Source organism: Dromiciops gliroides, chromosome 1 (genome assembly GCF_019393635.1).
Source record: "Dromiciops gliroides isolate mDroGli1 chromosome 1, mDroGli1.pri, whole genome shotgun sequence".
Lineage (NCBI taxonomy): Eukaryota > Metazoa > Chordata > Mammalia > Microbiotheria > Microbiotheriidae > Dromiciops > Dromiciops gliroides.
The window spans coordinates 574758065-574773520 of NC_057861.1; the positions used below are offsets into that span (position 1 = coordinate 574758065).

Below are 15456 nucleotides of genomic sequence, written 5' to 3' on the forward strand. Positions count from 1 at the left end.
CAAACCCTTTATGTTACAGAGGACTACAGGTGAGGAAACTGAGGCCCAGGGAAGTTTAAATGACTTGTCAATAATCATACAATGGTAGCAGAGCTGGGATTCTTGGGTTGGACTAGGTGATTTTTAAGGGCTCTTCCCACAGTAAATCTAGGATTGTATGAATGTCATAATTAGACTGTAGGATGTGGTGGTGACATATTAGAGAAGTAAAGAAGAAAAATAAGCAGTGGAAGCCTCTGAAAATGGCTCAGAAAGATAAAATTAACACTCCTTTGTGCAAAGTAGAATTCTATCTAGCAAGCCAAACAAGATCATAAAATGAGAAGGTTTTTAAGGACTGTGAGGATCAGAGGAGGGGGAACAAATTAATTGCTTTTCCCAGCTGGGGTCTTAGATAGGTTAGGTATTGCTATTGAAGTTCTAATTAAGGTGGGATCCATGTCTGAGCCACAATAAGTAAGAAACTCAGAAAATTTGGGGATGTTTCTCATCTTTTACTCTACCCCATGTAGCTGAACCCAGCATCAGCCCCATAGATTTAAAAGGCAGCTTTGTGCTCAGATCCCAAGGCCAAAGATTTGGGGCACAGTTTGAGGTTTTTTTTCTCTAGGCATCAAAGATGCAAGATAAGGCCAAAATATTGGACATTTTATGATGAAACAGAAGGCCCTAAAATAGATGTGAAACATAAATATGAAGTATAAAGTAAGAGGGCTCGGTTTGTAAGACTTTGAGTCAAGCCAAACATCTGCTAAATGAAAGCCATAAAGCAAATTCCAGCTGACACTGATTCAACAATTTAGGTCTCTCTTCTTTTTTTCTTTTCAGTTTCCCTCTGACAGGACTCTTGATAGACCCCAGTATGCATGGAAAGACACTGAACACTAATATAAGCATTTGGTGAACCTTCTTCCCTGGCTTCCATTTTCTGCATCTCTACTCTCCCTTAGAGAGTAAGCTCCTTGAAGGCAGCTCACATTTGAATATGTATCCATAGCACTTAGCAATATATACCTGGCATACTGTAGGCACTTGTTATATTTCCTTCCTTCCTCCCCTCCTCCCTCCTTCCTTCCTTCCTTCCTTCCTTCCTTCCTTCCTTCCTTCCTTCCTTCCTTCCTTCCTTCCTTCCTTCCTTCCTTCCTTCCTTCCTTCCTTCCTTCCCTCCCTCCCTCCCTCCCTCCTTCCTTCCTTCCTTCCTTCCTTCCTTCCTTCCTTCCTTCCTTCCTTCCTTCCTTCCTTCCTTCCTTCCTTCCTATATATATTGCAAACATGCTTATTTGTAGATGCAATTATAGAATAAATATAATTATTCTAGGCAAAGTTGGAACACCTAAAATTGATTAGCTCCCTTGGCAAAAATCCCAAACTTCTGTTCTTCCCTACTCTTAATCTTAACTAAAAATGTGACAATAAAGGATTTGCACTTTTTTCAGATAGCTTGGTAGATATGCATATGAATCTCACTTCTCAAAAATCTCTCTGATTTGGTAAAAATAAAAAATTAAGAATTTCATAGTAAACAACCCAGGTGCAAGGTATTATTAACAAACAGAGCAATGCTTGAGGAATTCTGTATAAAAGAGTAAGGAACTCCAACCAAGTGAAATATTGTTCTATTTGGATGCTTCTTTGATTTGAAATATCGATCTATTTGGAGATTATTTGGATGTCTCAGTTTTGTTCTAGTTAAGTAGTTTTGCACAGAATGTGATTCTGGTTCTAATTGTTTCACTAGGATTTGCTTCAATACTTGGAAGGATTTGTGATTCTATTTATGATATTCAATGGTGCAGACTGCAGCCCATCCAAGCCCTCTAATCTCATCTATATTTTTCTGTTAATACTCTGGGGTAGGCGTGGGGAGAGCATGTCCCACCCAATATCAAAGACAAAATGTTGGTCTTCTCTTTTATGTTTGATATTTATAAAAATCACATTGTGAGGGGTGGCTAGGTAGCTCAGTAGATAAGGTACCAACCCTAGATTGACACTTACTAGCTGTGTGACCCTGCGCAAGTCACTTAACCTCAATTGTCTCACCAAAAAAAATAGATTTTTAGGGGGCAGCTAGGTGGCACAGTGGATAAGGCACCAGCCCTGGATTCAGGAGGACCTGAGTTCAAATCCAGCCTCAGACACTTGACACTTACTAGCTGTGTGACCCTGGGCAAGTCACTTAACCCTCATTGTCCTACCTCCTCCCTCCCCCCCAAAAAACACACTGTGACCCATATCTTTCGCTTGGGGGGGCTAAACTGCATGCAAATGTTATAGCATTTATATTCATCTTTAAGGTTAGCAAAGTATTTTTCCATATATTATTTCATCTGATACAATATCCCTGTGAAGTGGCTATTTTTATTATCCCCATTTTACAGATGAGGGAAGTGAGACTTAGAAAGGTTTTTGGTCATACTGCTAGTAAGTATCTGAGGCAGGATGTGAATTCAGTCCTTCCTAACTTCAAGCGCTTAAATCTCTTTGCATTGTGTATCTATATCCATCATCTTTTGTTCTCACTGTCTGACCATCCCACTTTCTCTTCCAGGCATGCAGTTTTTTCATGTTATTCTTTGTGGCTCTTTTCTTGTGCCATATTTTATTGGTAGCATGCCACAAGCTACTTCCATTTACCATATACCCCCTTCTCTGTTGCCCTTTCAGGGACCCACAGCTTTAATTCTGCAGAGACCATTATATTGGGTGACTTTCAGTCATACAGAATGAATGCCAAAAGAAAACATGGTTAAAAAGTTGGGCCTTAATTTCAGGGAGAAGCTTGGGGTCATCAGTAAAAACTGAATGCTTCAGTTCTATTTTCAATAGATGAATACAGGTCCTTCTGGTCTAGGGTGGTTTTAGTTCACATCCTTTATAAAAATAATTACCTTTCTGAGGTTACATCCCCTATAGACAACACCAGAACAATGATCAAAACTGGCAACAATCATATCCCAAATGAAAGTCTTACCCCAGAGGTAAAATTTAGATATCTGGTTTGATTCTCTATGGGCCAGATAGACAGGTAGCCCTTTAGGAAGCTATAAAGAAGCAGATGTAGTGGATGACTGGACTGGGTCCCTACAATTTCTAATGCTCTCTCAAATAATTGAAACTCCTTGACAACTGAGGTCTGGACAATTTTCTGCCCCTTTACCCAAATCTCTTTATCTTTCCAGTCTTAAAATGCTCAGAATTAAATGTACTGTTTTTATCTAGTAACCCTGAAGAAAAAATATTTTTTACCTTTTTGAGAGTTATAGTTTTCATGAAAGTTGTCGGGTTGTACAAGATAAAGACATATAACTTTAGTATTCATTTTGTGAGAGAAAGTATGAAATTAAGTGCTTGCAGTTCTCTGCCAAAAACCAGCATAAAGAAATTGTGGCATATGCTGTGGCCATTATCATAGGGACACTGGGAATGTCTGGATCAGTGACATTGAAACAGTAAATTCAGTATGTAAAGCAGATGTAAATTAAGCATTTACATAGTCATTAATGAAGCTGGAATGCCTTTGCCATCATTAGTTAATTGACTCAATATCCCCTTGAAGGGAGTTAAGATAGTCAGCATTCTTTTATTATAAGTACTTAATAAACATGGAAACTTAGAACATTTTTTTTCCCCCTCCCCAGGGCAAGGAGGGTTAAGTGACTTGCCCAGGATCAAGTGTTTGAGGCCAAATTTGAACTCAGGTCCTCCTGAATCCAGGTCTGGTGCTTTATCCACTGCGCCATCTAGCTGCCCCCAAAGCTTAAAACTTCTTAAAGAAAATGAACTGGATTTGGAATGAAAGGAACTGGGTTCAAATATTGACTCCATGAAAACTTGGGCAAATCACTAAACCTCTCTGGGCCTCAGTTTCCTCTTTTGTAAAATGAGGTAGTTAGATTAGATGTGCTTCCCAGCTCTAAACCTGTAATCCCTATGTCCTACAGTAAGTAGTCCATGGTGATAGGTAAGCCATATTCACATTTAACAGAAATAGAAACCAGAAAAATGGAGATCTGGTTATGCAATGAAAAAAAAAAAGATGAAGGGGCTTTAGAGAAACCAGTTAGAGTCTAATCCAATATAACAAACATTTATTATGCATCTTCTATGAACAAGACACTTTGCTAGATATTGAAGATACAAATATTAATTGAAAACTAGTCTTTGTGGTTGAGGAATTTATATTCTATCAAAGGAATTAAAATGTGATCTAATGAATATGAAAATGGATGAATGGGAAAATTATTATTTTTAAAAAAAATTTTTATGAGGCAATGAGGGTTAAGTGACTTGCCCAGGGTCTAGTAAGTGTCAAGTGTCTGAGGCTGGATTTGAACTCAGGTCTTCCTGAATCCAAGGCCAGTGCTTTATCCCCTGTGCCACCTAGCTGTCCCCAGAATAGATAAATAATTAAATGCCTACTCTTTGCAAACCTCTGTGCTAATTATCTTGTACCTGATACTTAGGAGGAGAAAACATGGAGAAGTTGGGGAGCCAAGCCTTAAAAATACTTAGGGATCTCAAGAGTCAGAGGGGAAGAGGAAATGCATTCCCACACAAGGGACAGCCTGTGCAAGGCAGGAAGGCAGGAGAGGGAATGGAGAGTTCAGGGAAGAGAAAATAGTCCTGTTCTTCTGAAGCACAAAGGGTGTGAAAGGAGGAAGAATGTGAAAAATCCTGGAAAGAGAGGCTGGATCCAGATTGTAAAGGGCTTTAAAAAGTCAAGCAAAAGGTGGCAGCTAGGTGGCATAGTAGATAAAGCAACAGCCCTGGATTCAGTAGTACCTGAGTTCAAATCCGGCCTCAGACACTTGACACTTACTAGCTGTGTGACCCTGGGCAAGTCACTTAACCTCCACTGCCCCGCAAAAAAAAAAAAAAAAAGGTCAAGCAGAAGAGTTTGCATTTTAGCTGGGGGTCCAGGAGTTAATAGTCTGCTATTGACCAGCTGGTGAAACGAATATGACAGTCTGATCCCAAGAAGTTAGGAGAGTTCATCCTTGTCTGAGCAAAATTCCCCACGTTAATTTTTCAGTTATTACACCTTCTTCCTCACTGCTTCGGCTATATTCACACACAGCCTTTACCCACCTCCTGCTCTCTCACATACACACTCCATCCTGTTGAGCAAGGTCCAGGATTCACCTCGATCAAACCCAGATAAGGCTCTTCCATCCCGGGCAGGAACCAATATAATTGTGGGGCTAAATTAAAATGCATCACATAAGGAGAATACTGTCCAGGAGAAAACTAGAGGGGAGGAAATAGAAAACGAGATTCCTTACCTGTCTGGTTTTGGCAGTGAACTGGAGAGAAAGAAATATCATCCAGGGCAATGTATCCTCCCTTGGGACCATTAAAAGCAACTTCAAAGATAACCTGCAAAGGAAAATGACATTCTATCAACTGTTTAAATATTCTGTGGGTTGACTTAAGTTCTTTATTCACAAGATTTATGATGGTCTGGTTAAGGCCAAGGGATGATGCAAATTCAGTTTCTACTTACTGATTCATATTCTGTAAGACAAAATATCTGGCAACGTCCTTTATAACCCATGGCCAGTTTTAGGGATTATGAGAAATAAGCCACCAGGCTTCAATTTCCTAGTGAATTCCCTTTTCTCTTCTTGGATCTCAGCTATGACATGCAAGTAACTTGCTGTCAGAGTGGCAGAATGGAAATTTTTTTTTTTTCATTAAGAAGTGAAAGGAATAATAGCTCTTGTTCAGAGAGAGATCAGACTGGCCTCTGCCTCCTGCTCTCCACAGGGAACTCCATTTCACTTTAGTGGGTTCTTTTTCTGCCTTACATGTGGAATTCTATAACAAGTCGAGAAGCAGAAATCAATGACAGATGAACAAGAATCAATAAAAGTTCTACCTCAGCAGGCAGGGTGGTACAGTGGAGAGATCACTGACTCAGTCATTGAGTGACTCAATCACTGAGTCGGTGAACTGGGGTTGAAATTCTATCTCTGTTACTTTACTACTTGTGTGGCTAGAGCAAGTCTCTTAACTTCCCTGACCCTCAGTTTCCTTACCTGAAATGAAAGGGTTGGACTATGATCCTTTTAGGGTGGAGAGGTGGGGCACATTATCATATGTGAGCAAAGTATTCAGTATTTTTTCCTTTATTATTCTTTGTTTTGCTTTGTTATTATTTTTTATCTTTGTTTCGATATCAAAGAGCGAAGGATTCCCCACTTCCGGAAAAAATTGTGATGTAATGACAAAAGGCAATAATGAAATGCATTATTTATTTATTTAGTGGGGCAATGGGGCTTAAGTGACTTGCCCAAGGTCACACAGCTAGTAAGTGTCAAGTGTCTGAGGCGGGATTTGAACTCAGGAACTCCTGAATCCAGGGGCGGTGCTTTATCCACTGCGCCACCTAGCCGCTCCGAAATGTATTTTTTAAAAAGAATCAATCACCAATATGAAATTATTAAGCACCTACATATAGCAGGCACTAAGCTAGGCACTGGGGATGTAAAGACAAAATGAAACAGACACCTTTCATCAAAGGAACTTATAGTCTATCAAAAAAATTAATAATTGAAAAAAATAATAGAGTAACAGAGGCAAAATCTTTCATTCCAGTAGCTTGCAACCTACCCAGGCATGGTAAATTGGCGAGAATACCCTTAGATTTGAATTTCCTTAAGGGAAGGCATTGGTTTTATTTCTGTCCTGTTTGCAGTGACTAGCACAATGCTTGGTGCGTAGTTGGTGCTGAATAAATACTTGTCAAATGAATGAACACTGTTAAGTCTGTGTAAAGCATCCATTATGATCTGTATTCCTAAACCCAAAGAATCTCATAAATGTGATTTTAGCCACAAAGATATTAAGTGTGAATCATTCAGAGGATCAATACAAATCCTTCACCAGAGCTGGAAAACTCATGGATGCCCTATTTTAAGTCTGTCAATAATGAAAGGTAGCATATCATAGGGGAGAGAGCACTAGCCAGAAGATATGGGTTCTTAGACTATCCCTTATGCTGTCTCACTGCACAATTTTGGGCAAATCACTTCCCCTCTCTGGGTTTCAGTATGTAAAATCAGAATATTTGTACCAGAAAATAATAATAGCTAGCATTTATAAAGCATGGTAAGTTTTACAAAGTGCTTCACAAATATTATTTTATCCTCAGAACAGCTTTGCAAGGTAGGTGCTGTTATTATAATCCTCATCTTCTGGATGAACAAACTGAGGTAGATAGGTGAAGTGACCTACTCAGGGTTACACAGGTTACAAGTGTCTGCAGCTAGATTTAAATTCAGGCCCTCATGACTCCAAGCCCAGTGTTCTATCCGTTCTACCAGCTAGCTAGATAGTTTCTAAGGTCCCTAACCCACATAACATTCTATGATCATTTCAATATACAATGGACAGTGCATGAATTTGATCTCTTAGAGATGGTGACAATGGTAATACAAAAAGAGTAAAGTCATGTCTGAGCTCCCGCATATTGAGGGGAAATCTTGGAGAGAACTGAGAGATCTGACCATGGGGAATGGGGAAAATTAAATTTACAAGACAATCAAGGAATCTGTGACTGGGAAAAGTACATGAATCATTAAGTAAGATTTTACTCAGCATGTAAAATGAAAAAAAGTATGTGTGTATACACATTACTATTTCCCTAGTGCCTAGCTTCTTTTTGTTTGTTTGTTTTATTTTGTTTTTGCAGGGCAATGAGGGTTAAGTGACTTGCCCAGGATCACAAAGCTAGTAAGTGCCAAGTGTCTGAGGCAGAATTTGAACTCAGGTACTCCTGAATCCAGGGCCGGTGCTTTATTCACCGCACCACCTAGCTGCCCCTGTGCCTAGCTTCTTAAACTGTGGGTTGTGACCCATATGTGGTTGCATAACTGAATGTGGAGGTTGTGAAAAATTTGGCAACAGTAAAAGGTTATATATACCTATTTTATATACCTACATACCCAGAGTTGCATAAAAATTTCTTGGGCGAAAAGGGGTTGTGAGTGGAAAAAATTTAAGAAGCTCTGCCCTTGAGTATTCAGGCCATGGCTGACTCAATGTTGCCATTTTTATTTAGAGAGAGGGAGAAAGAATTCTTGAGATTTTTTTTTTTTATGATTTGGGGGGAAAGCTGCATAAATAAATGTCACTGATTTCTGCAGTATATGGGACTTTTCCTAGGATATTTGCAAGTATGAATAATATCAGAGAAAATATTCAAACTCATTCCCTCATAATCATACACATGTGAGACACATGGAGCTATATTCAAACAGACTAAAGCCTAGAATTGAAACTTTTCAGCATTGATGCTGGCATTGAAAAATGTTTTTAAGAGCTCCATTAAAAACACATTTTAACCCTGGGAGTTTAAGTGAGGATGATGGGAGTTTGCAGAATAGGTCCATATCATTAAAACTATGAGTCATTTGACTTTTGTAGAAGGCACATAATTTTCTTTCCTCTTTAGGCTCTGAGATCATAGGAACTTTTCCATTGGGCTTCAAGAACAAAATAATGTCTCGTGTGATAAATGGCTAGGAAATAACACATCCTCTGAAGTAGACACAGTATTACTCGAGGTGGGGCATGTTATGGAAGAACTGGATCAGGAACCAAGGATAGCATTCTTTAAGTCTATACACCATATACTATAGACTTTAGGTCTATACACTAGATAAGCAGGCAATGCTATCCAAAGGTACTGACAGCAAAATAGCTCTCTAGCCCTTTGCTCATGACAGGGGGAAATGCAGCTAGCACAAGAGCGAAAATGGAGGGAAATGAATGAATAATGATGACCAGTGTATGCCACTTAAGAAATTTTACTGTCAATAATCAAAGCATTGCAAACTGACTAAAGATCTTGGGTGTTATGGGATTTCCTAAAACAAAACTTTAGAAGGGGTAATTATTACAATTCCCCACTTCCTCAATGGCACAGTGGATAGAGTGCCAGGCCTGAAGTCAGGAAGACTCAGCTTCCTAAGTTCAGATCTGACCTCAGACACTTACTAGCTATGTGACCCTGGACAAGTCACTTAACCCTATTTGCCTCAGTTTCCTCAACCATAAAACGAGTTGGAGAAGAAAATGGCAAATCCCTCCAGTCTTTTTCAAGAAAACCCCAAATGGGGCCAAGAAGAGTCAAACACGAGGGAAACTTCTGAACAGCAACAAAAACCCTCCTCAATATAACCTGGGCATTCATCCACGGGCATCTCTGTAGGTAGAGAGGAATGTCACTCTCTGGGAGAAATACACTTCTAAAGCTGGCACAAAGTAGTCATTAATTGTTTGTAAGATAATGACAGTCAGATTTGTGCTTTAGGAATATAATAGGTTAAGTAATTTGGCAGATGGTTGGAGAATGGATTAGAGAGACTTCAGGTATGGAGACCAATCAGAAAGCAATTATTGTGCCACCCCTTCCAAAGAAGAGTCTTTCTCCCAAGTGAAATCTTGATAACTGAAAACAATGAACAAAAGAGTATCTCTCTTTCTTTAAGATGCAGCTCAAGTATCATCTTCTACATGAAGCTTTTGGCTAATCCTCCAACTGCTGGAGCCTTCCCTTCTAAACTACTGTGTATTTAACTACTTTGTATATATTTGTATGGATTTACTTTATGTTAATATGTGTGTGTGTTTGTGTGTGTGTTGTGTGTGTATCTTTATATATATATATATATGTACTTGTTGTAAGTATGAATTGTTTAATTCTTTGTGCTTGCAAACCCAGAACCTAGTACAATGCTTGGCATATAGTAGGTGCTTAATAAATAAATGCTTGTTGATTGATTAATTGAATGAGTTTCACTTAAAGAGCATTGAGTCTACCCTATTATCCACTACACTTATTTCAAGATCCGCATAAAAGAATCATTCAATAAATCTATGTGACATTTTACTCCTTGGTCTGACAAAAGAGACCATCTTGCTGCAAAGAAATGAATGATAAAATAGAAATATAAAGCTGTGCTTATTTCCATTTAATTTTGGTAGGCTTTGGGGGGGCATTCTGTGGGCATAGGAAAAACTAATCATACCTCTGTTGGGTATGGAGCACTGAAGTCAACCTCAGCTAGGTTCCATGTTTCACTCATAGAACTGTCGATTTTCCATATCTCTTCATAAAGTCCACTGGCATCCCGGGTGTAAAGGGTGAAAACATTGTCATTTCCTTGCTGGAGCTGGTAATAAAAAGACAGGCAGCCAGACATGGGAGTTGTTGTCCGTGGGGAGATGAGCTGGGCAACCTCTTGGAAGTGCTTGACATAAACAGAGTCCACATACATATAGTGACCTTAAAAAAAGGGTGGGAGGAAGCATAGAGAGAAGAGCTTTTAAAATTCATGACTAGATGAAGCTCCATAAACTAAATAATCCTAGAGGAGTCCTTATGAGTGGCCTCCTGCTTTTTGAGTGGAAGAATCAAATGAGCAGGATATAGAAGGTAGCAATATGGTTATAGGAGTGCGGCAGAATCTTGAAAGTTCGCAAATATAATACAATCCTCATTTGATTCAGCTAATCCACCTGTCCATTTTAATTTTTTCCCCAAGCACTGCCATCAACGGGCACTGCCATTTCATAGAAATTAATGAAAAATGGTTTCAAGAGAATGATTTTTAGTGACTGTTTTCAAATGTTTCTAGATCACAGTTTTAATAATGTCCACACATCCATTTTGCAGAAGGGCATAGGAAAAGTGAAAACTATATCTACTATCTTCCTTTAAAAAAAGAAATACAATAATCAACTTCCATTGGTGTCCTATTTGGAAGTTTTAATAAAGCATGGAAGTGGTTTTGGATTCTTTTTTTTTAAATAATAAAAGTATTTTACTATTTTCCAGTTACAGGTAAAGATAGTTTTCAACATTTGTTTTTATAAGATTTCTAGTTCCAAATTTTTCTTCCTCTTTCTCTCCCTTCTCCCCTCCCCAAGACAGCAAGCAATCTGATATAGGTTATATATGCACACTCATATTAAACATATTTCTGCATTAGTCATGTTGTGGTGTTAGATTCTTGAAGATAATGTCAGTGAAGCCTGAGTTCTGGCAGCTTCTACCAATGTGGAGGCCACAGGATGAAGGGGATAAGGTGTTAGGCCTCGATTTGGGAAGGGAGAGATTAAAATCTATCATTGCACAATTTTTTAGCGGAGTCACAATCATTATTGGGGGGGAGCAGGGCAATGAGGGTTAAGTGACTTGCCAATGGTCACACAGCTAGTAAGTGTCAAGTGTCTGAGGCTGGATTTGAACTCAGGTCCTCCTGAATCCAGGGCTGGTGTTTATTCACTGCACCACCTATCTGAGGGCAGATAATTCATCCGTTTCCTTTGCCATTTGTTTTGTCAACTATACAAATTCCACTTCCAAGAAACTCTGATGGGAAAATGAGGACTGGGTGGCAGTATAGGGGTCTTAATAGTTTTTACCTCTGATGTTGCTAACAGACTGTCTTGGAATTAGAAATATCTTGAAGATCCCAGGAGAGTGAAAGCAAATGTGGTGGCATTGGCAAAATGTCTTCGTAATTCCTCATACAGCCCAGTACACAGTTCCATATACACTGTGTACCCAATAAATAGTAACTGATTGACAGAGACTTAACTGACCATGTCATCACAGGAATGTATAATCTGATTGCCTGAGAATGTATTTACAGGGACCTGCATCCTTATAGTAACATTCTCTTTCATATTGTGACTCTTGGGGAAATGGTCTGGTATGACTGGGATACACTAGCATGGAAGGCAACACAAAGAGCAAAGTATAAGTGGATCCTTGACATTCATATACAATGCATGACTCCTAGCTGCACCCCTCCAACTCTTTACCCATTTCTAACTCCCAGTTTTAAAGTTGGTATCTTTTGTTTCTGGGCAGCTATGTACTGCAGTAGATAGTGCCAGGAATGGAGTCAGGAAGACTCATCTTCCTGAGTTCAAATCTAGCCTCAGAAACTTATTAGCTGTGTGACCCTAGGCAAATCACTTAATTCTCTCTTTGCCTCAGTTTCCTTATCTATAGAAGGGAGATGGCAAACCACTCCAGTATCATTGCCATGAAAACCCCAAATGGGGGTCAGGAAGAGTAGGACATGTTTGAAAAACAACTGAACAAAATCTTTTATGTTTATATCACTCTCATTTCTAAATTGATCTTTCCTTCCAACCTTCCCCAAAGGGCCATCTTCTATAACAAAGAATTAAAAAAAGAGGGGAAAAAGCAGTTTACCCAAAGTAAACATTGATTCTGACAGTTTTTTTTAATATTTGTCACTCATAAACCCCTTCTTCAGCAAAAAAGGGAGTGAAGACTAATTATACAGCATTCAAGGTTATAAAGCTGTTGTTGGTCTTTCCATTGTCACTGTTGTAGCTATAGCATATATTATGTTCCTGTTTTTTTTCTTTCTTCACTCAAAATCAGTTCATATAAGCCTTCCATGATTCTTTGCATTTTTCATGTTTATTATTTCTTTTGACAAAGTAATATTTCATTTCATCAATGTACCACAACTTGCTTAATCATTACCAATTGGGGTACCTCTACTTTGTTTCTAATGTGATAACTGCTTCCTAACTGCTCCTATATATTACTATTACAATGACTTTCCTTATTCACAGCTTCTGATCCATCACTGCCCTGCACAGAGGCATTCAACAGTTCTCTATAAGCTCCAGGGTAAAATCAAGGTTCCTCACCCTGGCGTTAATGACCCTTTATAATTTGTCACTGACTTACCTAACCAGTGTTATCTCATGTAAATATTTTTCACATGTCAGTCAGTCAATAAACATTTATTAAACATCTACCAGGTGTCAGTCACTGTGTTAAGAGTTGGGGGTACAGGGGCGGCTAGATGGCGCAGCGGATAAAGCACCGGCCCTGGATTCAGGAGTACCTGAGTTCAAATCAGGCCTCAGACACTTGACACTTACTAGCTGTGTGACCCTGGGCAAGTCACTTAACCCCCATTGCCCTGCCAAAAAAAAAAAAGAGTTGGGGGTACAAATGTGGAAAAAGGAAAGATGGTCTCTGGCCTCAAGGAGCTTACAATCTAATGAAGGAAGACCATACAAAGAATACGGATAAGCAGGAGGGGAGGTGTGTGGGAGGAGGAGAAGGTCCCTAACTTAGGAGAATGATGGAGAAGTCAATCAGAGGAGTCCTAAAGTAAGTTAAGTGCAGCCAGGTAAGAAATGAGGAGATATCTGAACTGAATTCTTTCCTTAAATGGAAGTCTGTTTTTTAGGACTCCACCCTCCAGTTAGAGAGGATGTGGGTACTAATGAGGTGGAATACCAAGACTAGTGAGATCTCACAGGAGATACTGAGGTTATCCCAATGAGTTTCCTGGGGCATGGTGGAGAAGTCAGTTGGAGAAGTCTCAGTGTGTCCTATTTTATAAAAGGAAGGATGGTGTAGTGGATGGAGTGCCAGCTTTGGAATCAATAACATGTGGATATGCAAGTTCATATGAGGAAGTCACTTAACCTTTCTTTATGCCCCAGGCCATTCTCCAAGACTAAGATACAGATAATTTGCTGTTCTATATAGGTAGAAGGAGTTTCCCAGCAACCAGTCTGACAAAATTAGAGGTGGGGACCAAAAAGTTATGACCAAATCAGACTATTAACTATTCCCTCCTTTTCCAGATGTACTTTTTTTTGTTTTGTTTTTTTGGTGAGGCAATTGGGGTTAAGTGACTTGCCCAGGGTCACACAGCTAGTAAGTGTTAAGTGTCTGAGGCCGGATTTGAACTCAGGTACTCCTGACTCCAGGGCCGGTGCTCTATCCACTGTGCCACCTAGCTGCCCCTTCCAGATGTACTTTTGCTCATATTATTTTATCCACCCAGAAAGCCCTGACCTCCATCCCAATCCTTAGCTGTTAAAAACTTATTCATCGGGGGCAACTAGGTGGCACAGTGGATAGAGTTCAAATCCGGCCTCAGACACTTGACACTTACTAGCTATGTGACCCTGGGCAAGTCACTTAACCCTCATTGCCCTGCAAAAACCAAAAAAAACCAAAAACCAACCAAACAAACAACTTTTCTATCCTTCAAGGCCAAGCTCAAATGCTTTTGAAACCTTTCTTTAATCTTCCCACCTAGAAGAGATTTCTCTCTTCTTTGAGCACCCATAGTACTTTGTACCTCTCTTAACATGCTTGCTACACTGCTCTTTACGTGGTGGCAAGGAATTGGAAGTTGAAGGGGTGCCCATCAACTGGGGAATGGCTGGACAAGTTGTGGTATATGAATACAATGGAATACTATTGTGCTGTAAGAAATGATGAGCAAGAAGAGTTCAGAGAAACCTGGAGGGTCTTACGTGAGCTGATGATGAGTGAGATGAGCAGAACCAGAAGAACATTGTACACATCATCAACATTGAGTGTTGACCTACTGTGATGGACTATATTCTTCTCACCAATGCAATGGTACAGAAGAGTTCCAGGGAACTCATGATAGAAGAGGATCTCCAAATCCAAGAAAAAAAAAGAAAGAAAGAACTGTGGAGTATAGATGCTGATTGAACCATATTTCTTTTGTTTTGGGTGCTGTTGGTTTTTTTTTTTCTTTCTATTTTGAGGTTTTGCATCACTGCTCTGATTCTTTCTCTTGTAACAGGATTAATGCAGAAATAGGATTAATGTTATTATGTGTATATATATATGTGTGTGTGTATATATATCTATATGTATATGTATAGAGATATATAGATATAACCTATATCAGATTACCTGCTGTCTAGGGGAGGGGTGAGGGAGGGGTGGGAGGGAGAAAAATCTGAAATTGTAAAGCATGTATAAACAAAAGTTGAGAACTATCTTTACATGTAATGGAAAAAATAAAATACCTCATACATTAAAAAAAACAAACATGCTTGCTACACTGTATTTTAGTTATTTTTGACATGCCTATAAGAGAATAAGCTATGTGAGGGCAGAAAATCAGGTTTTGTCTTTGAATCTCTCCTATCTTCTATCAAGGTGCTTCACACAGAGCAGACACAATCAATGTTTTTTGAATAAGTGAATTATATATACAGTTTCTATCTAGCTGCCCTCTTCACAGGATGATTGCTTACCTGCTGTATGGACAATATCTTAATCTTTGATTTTGCAGTTTTAGAGCCTCATTAGCAGTTCATGCACAAGATTCTTAGGACCAAGTCAGTCATGATCAAATTTCGGTACCCACAAAAAAAATCAAGCAAACATAATGTGACTTGCCCAAAGTGAGTCAGTGGAGCTGCTGGGAATGAGACCAGAACTGCTGACACCAAGTCTCATATTTAACCACCAGACTAGACTGAATTCTGTTACCCCTTTCTACTTGGGTCATTCATCTATTGCCAACCTGAGCTACATCTTATTGGCAAATTGTCAGTTGTTGCAAGTTTCTCACTGAGAAGGAAAAGGTAGTGAATGGTAGAATAACA

At 39.2% G+C, this 15456-nt stretch overlaps 1 protein-coding gene across 1 annotated transcript in view; it reads right to left on the reverse strand.

Moving 5' to 3' along the window:
* The window catches only part of MAMDC2 (MAM domain containing 2), a 216738-nt gene that overhangs the window by 77296 nt on the left and 123986 nt on the right, over nucleotides 1-15456 (reverse strand). The window contains exons 6-7 of the mRNA XM_043976357.1: nucleotides 10038-10294; nucleotides 5286-5379 (exon numbers count right to left, since the gene is read on the reverse strand). Of these exons, the coding sequence (XP_043832292.1) occupies nucleotides 5286-5379; nucleotides 10038-10294 (351 nt within the window). The remainder of the gene's footprint in view (nucleotides 1-5285; nucleotides 5380-10037; nucleotides 10295-15456) is intronic.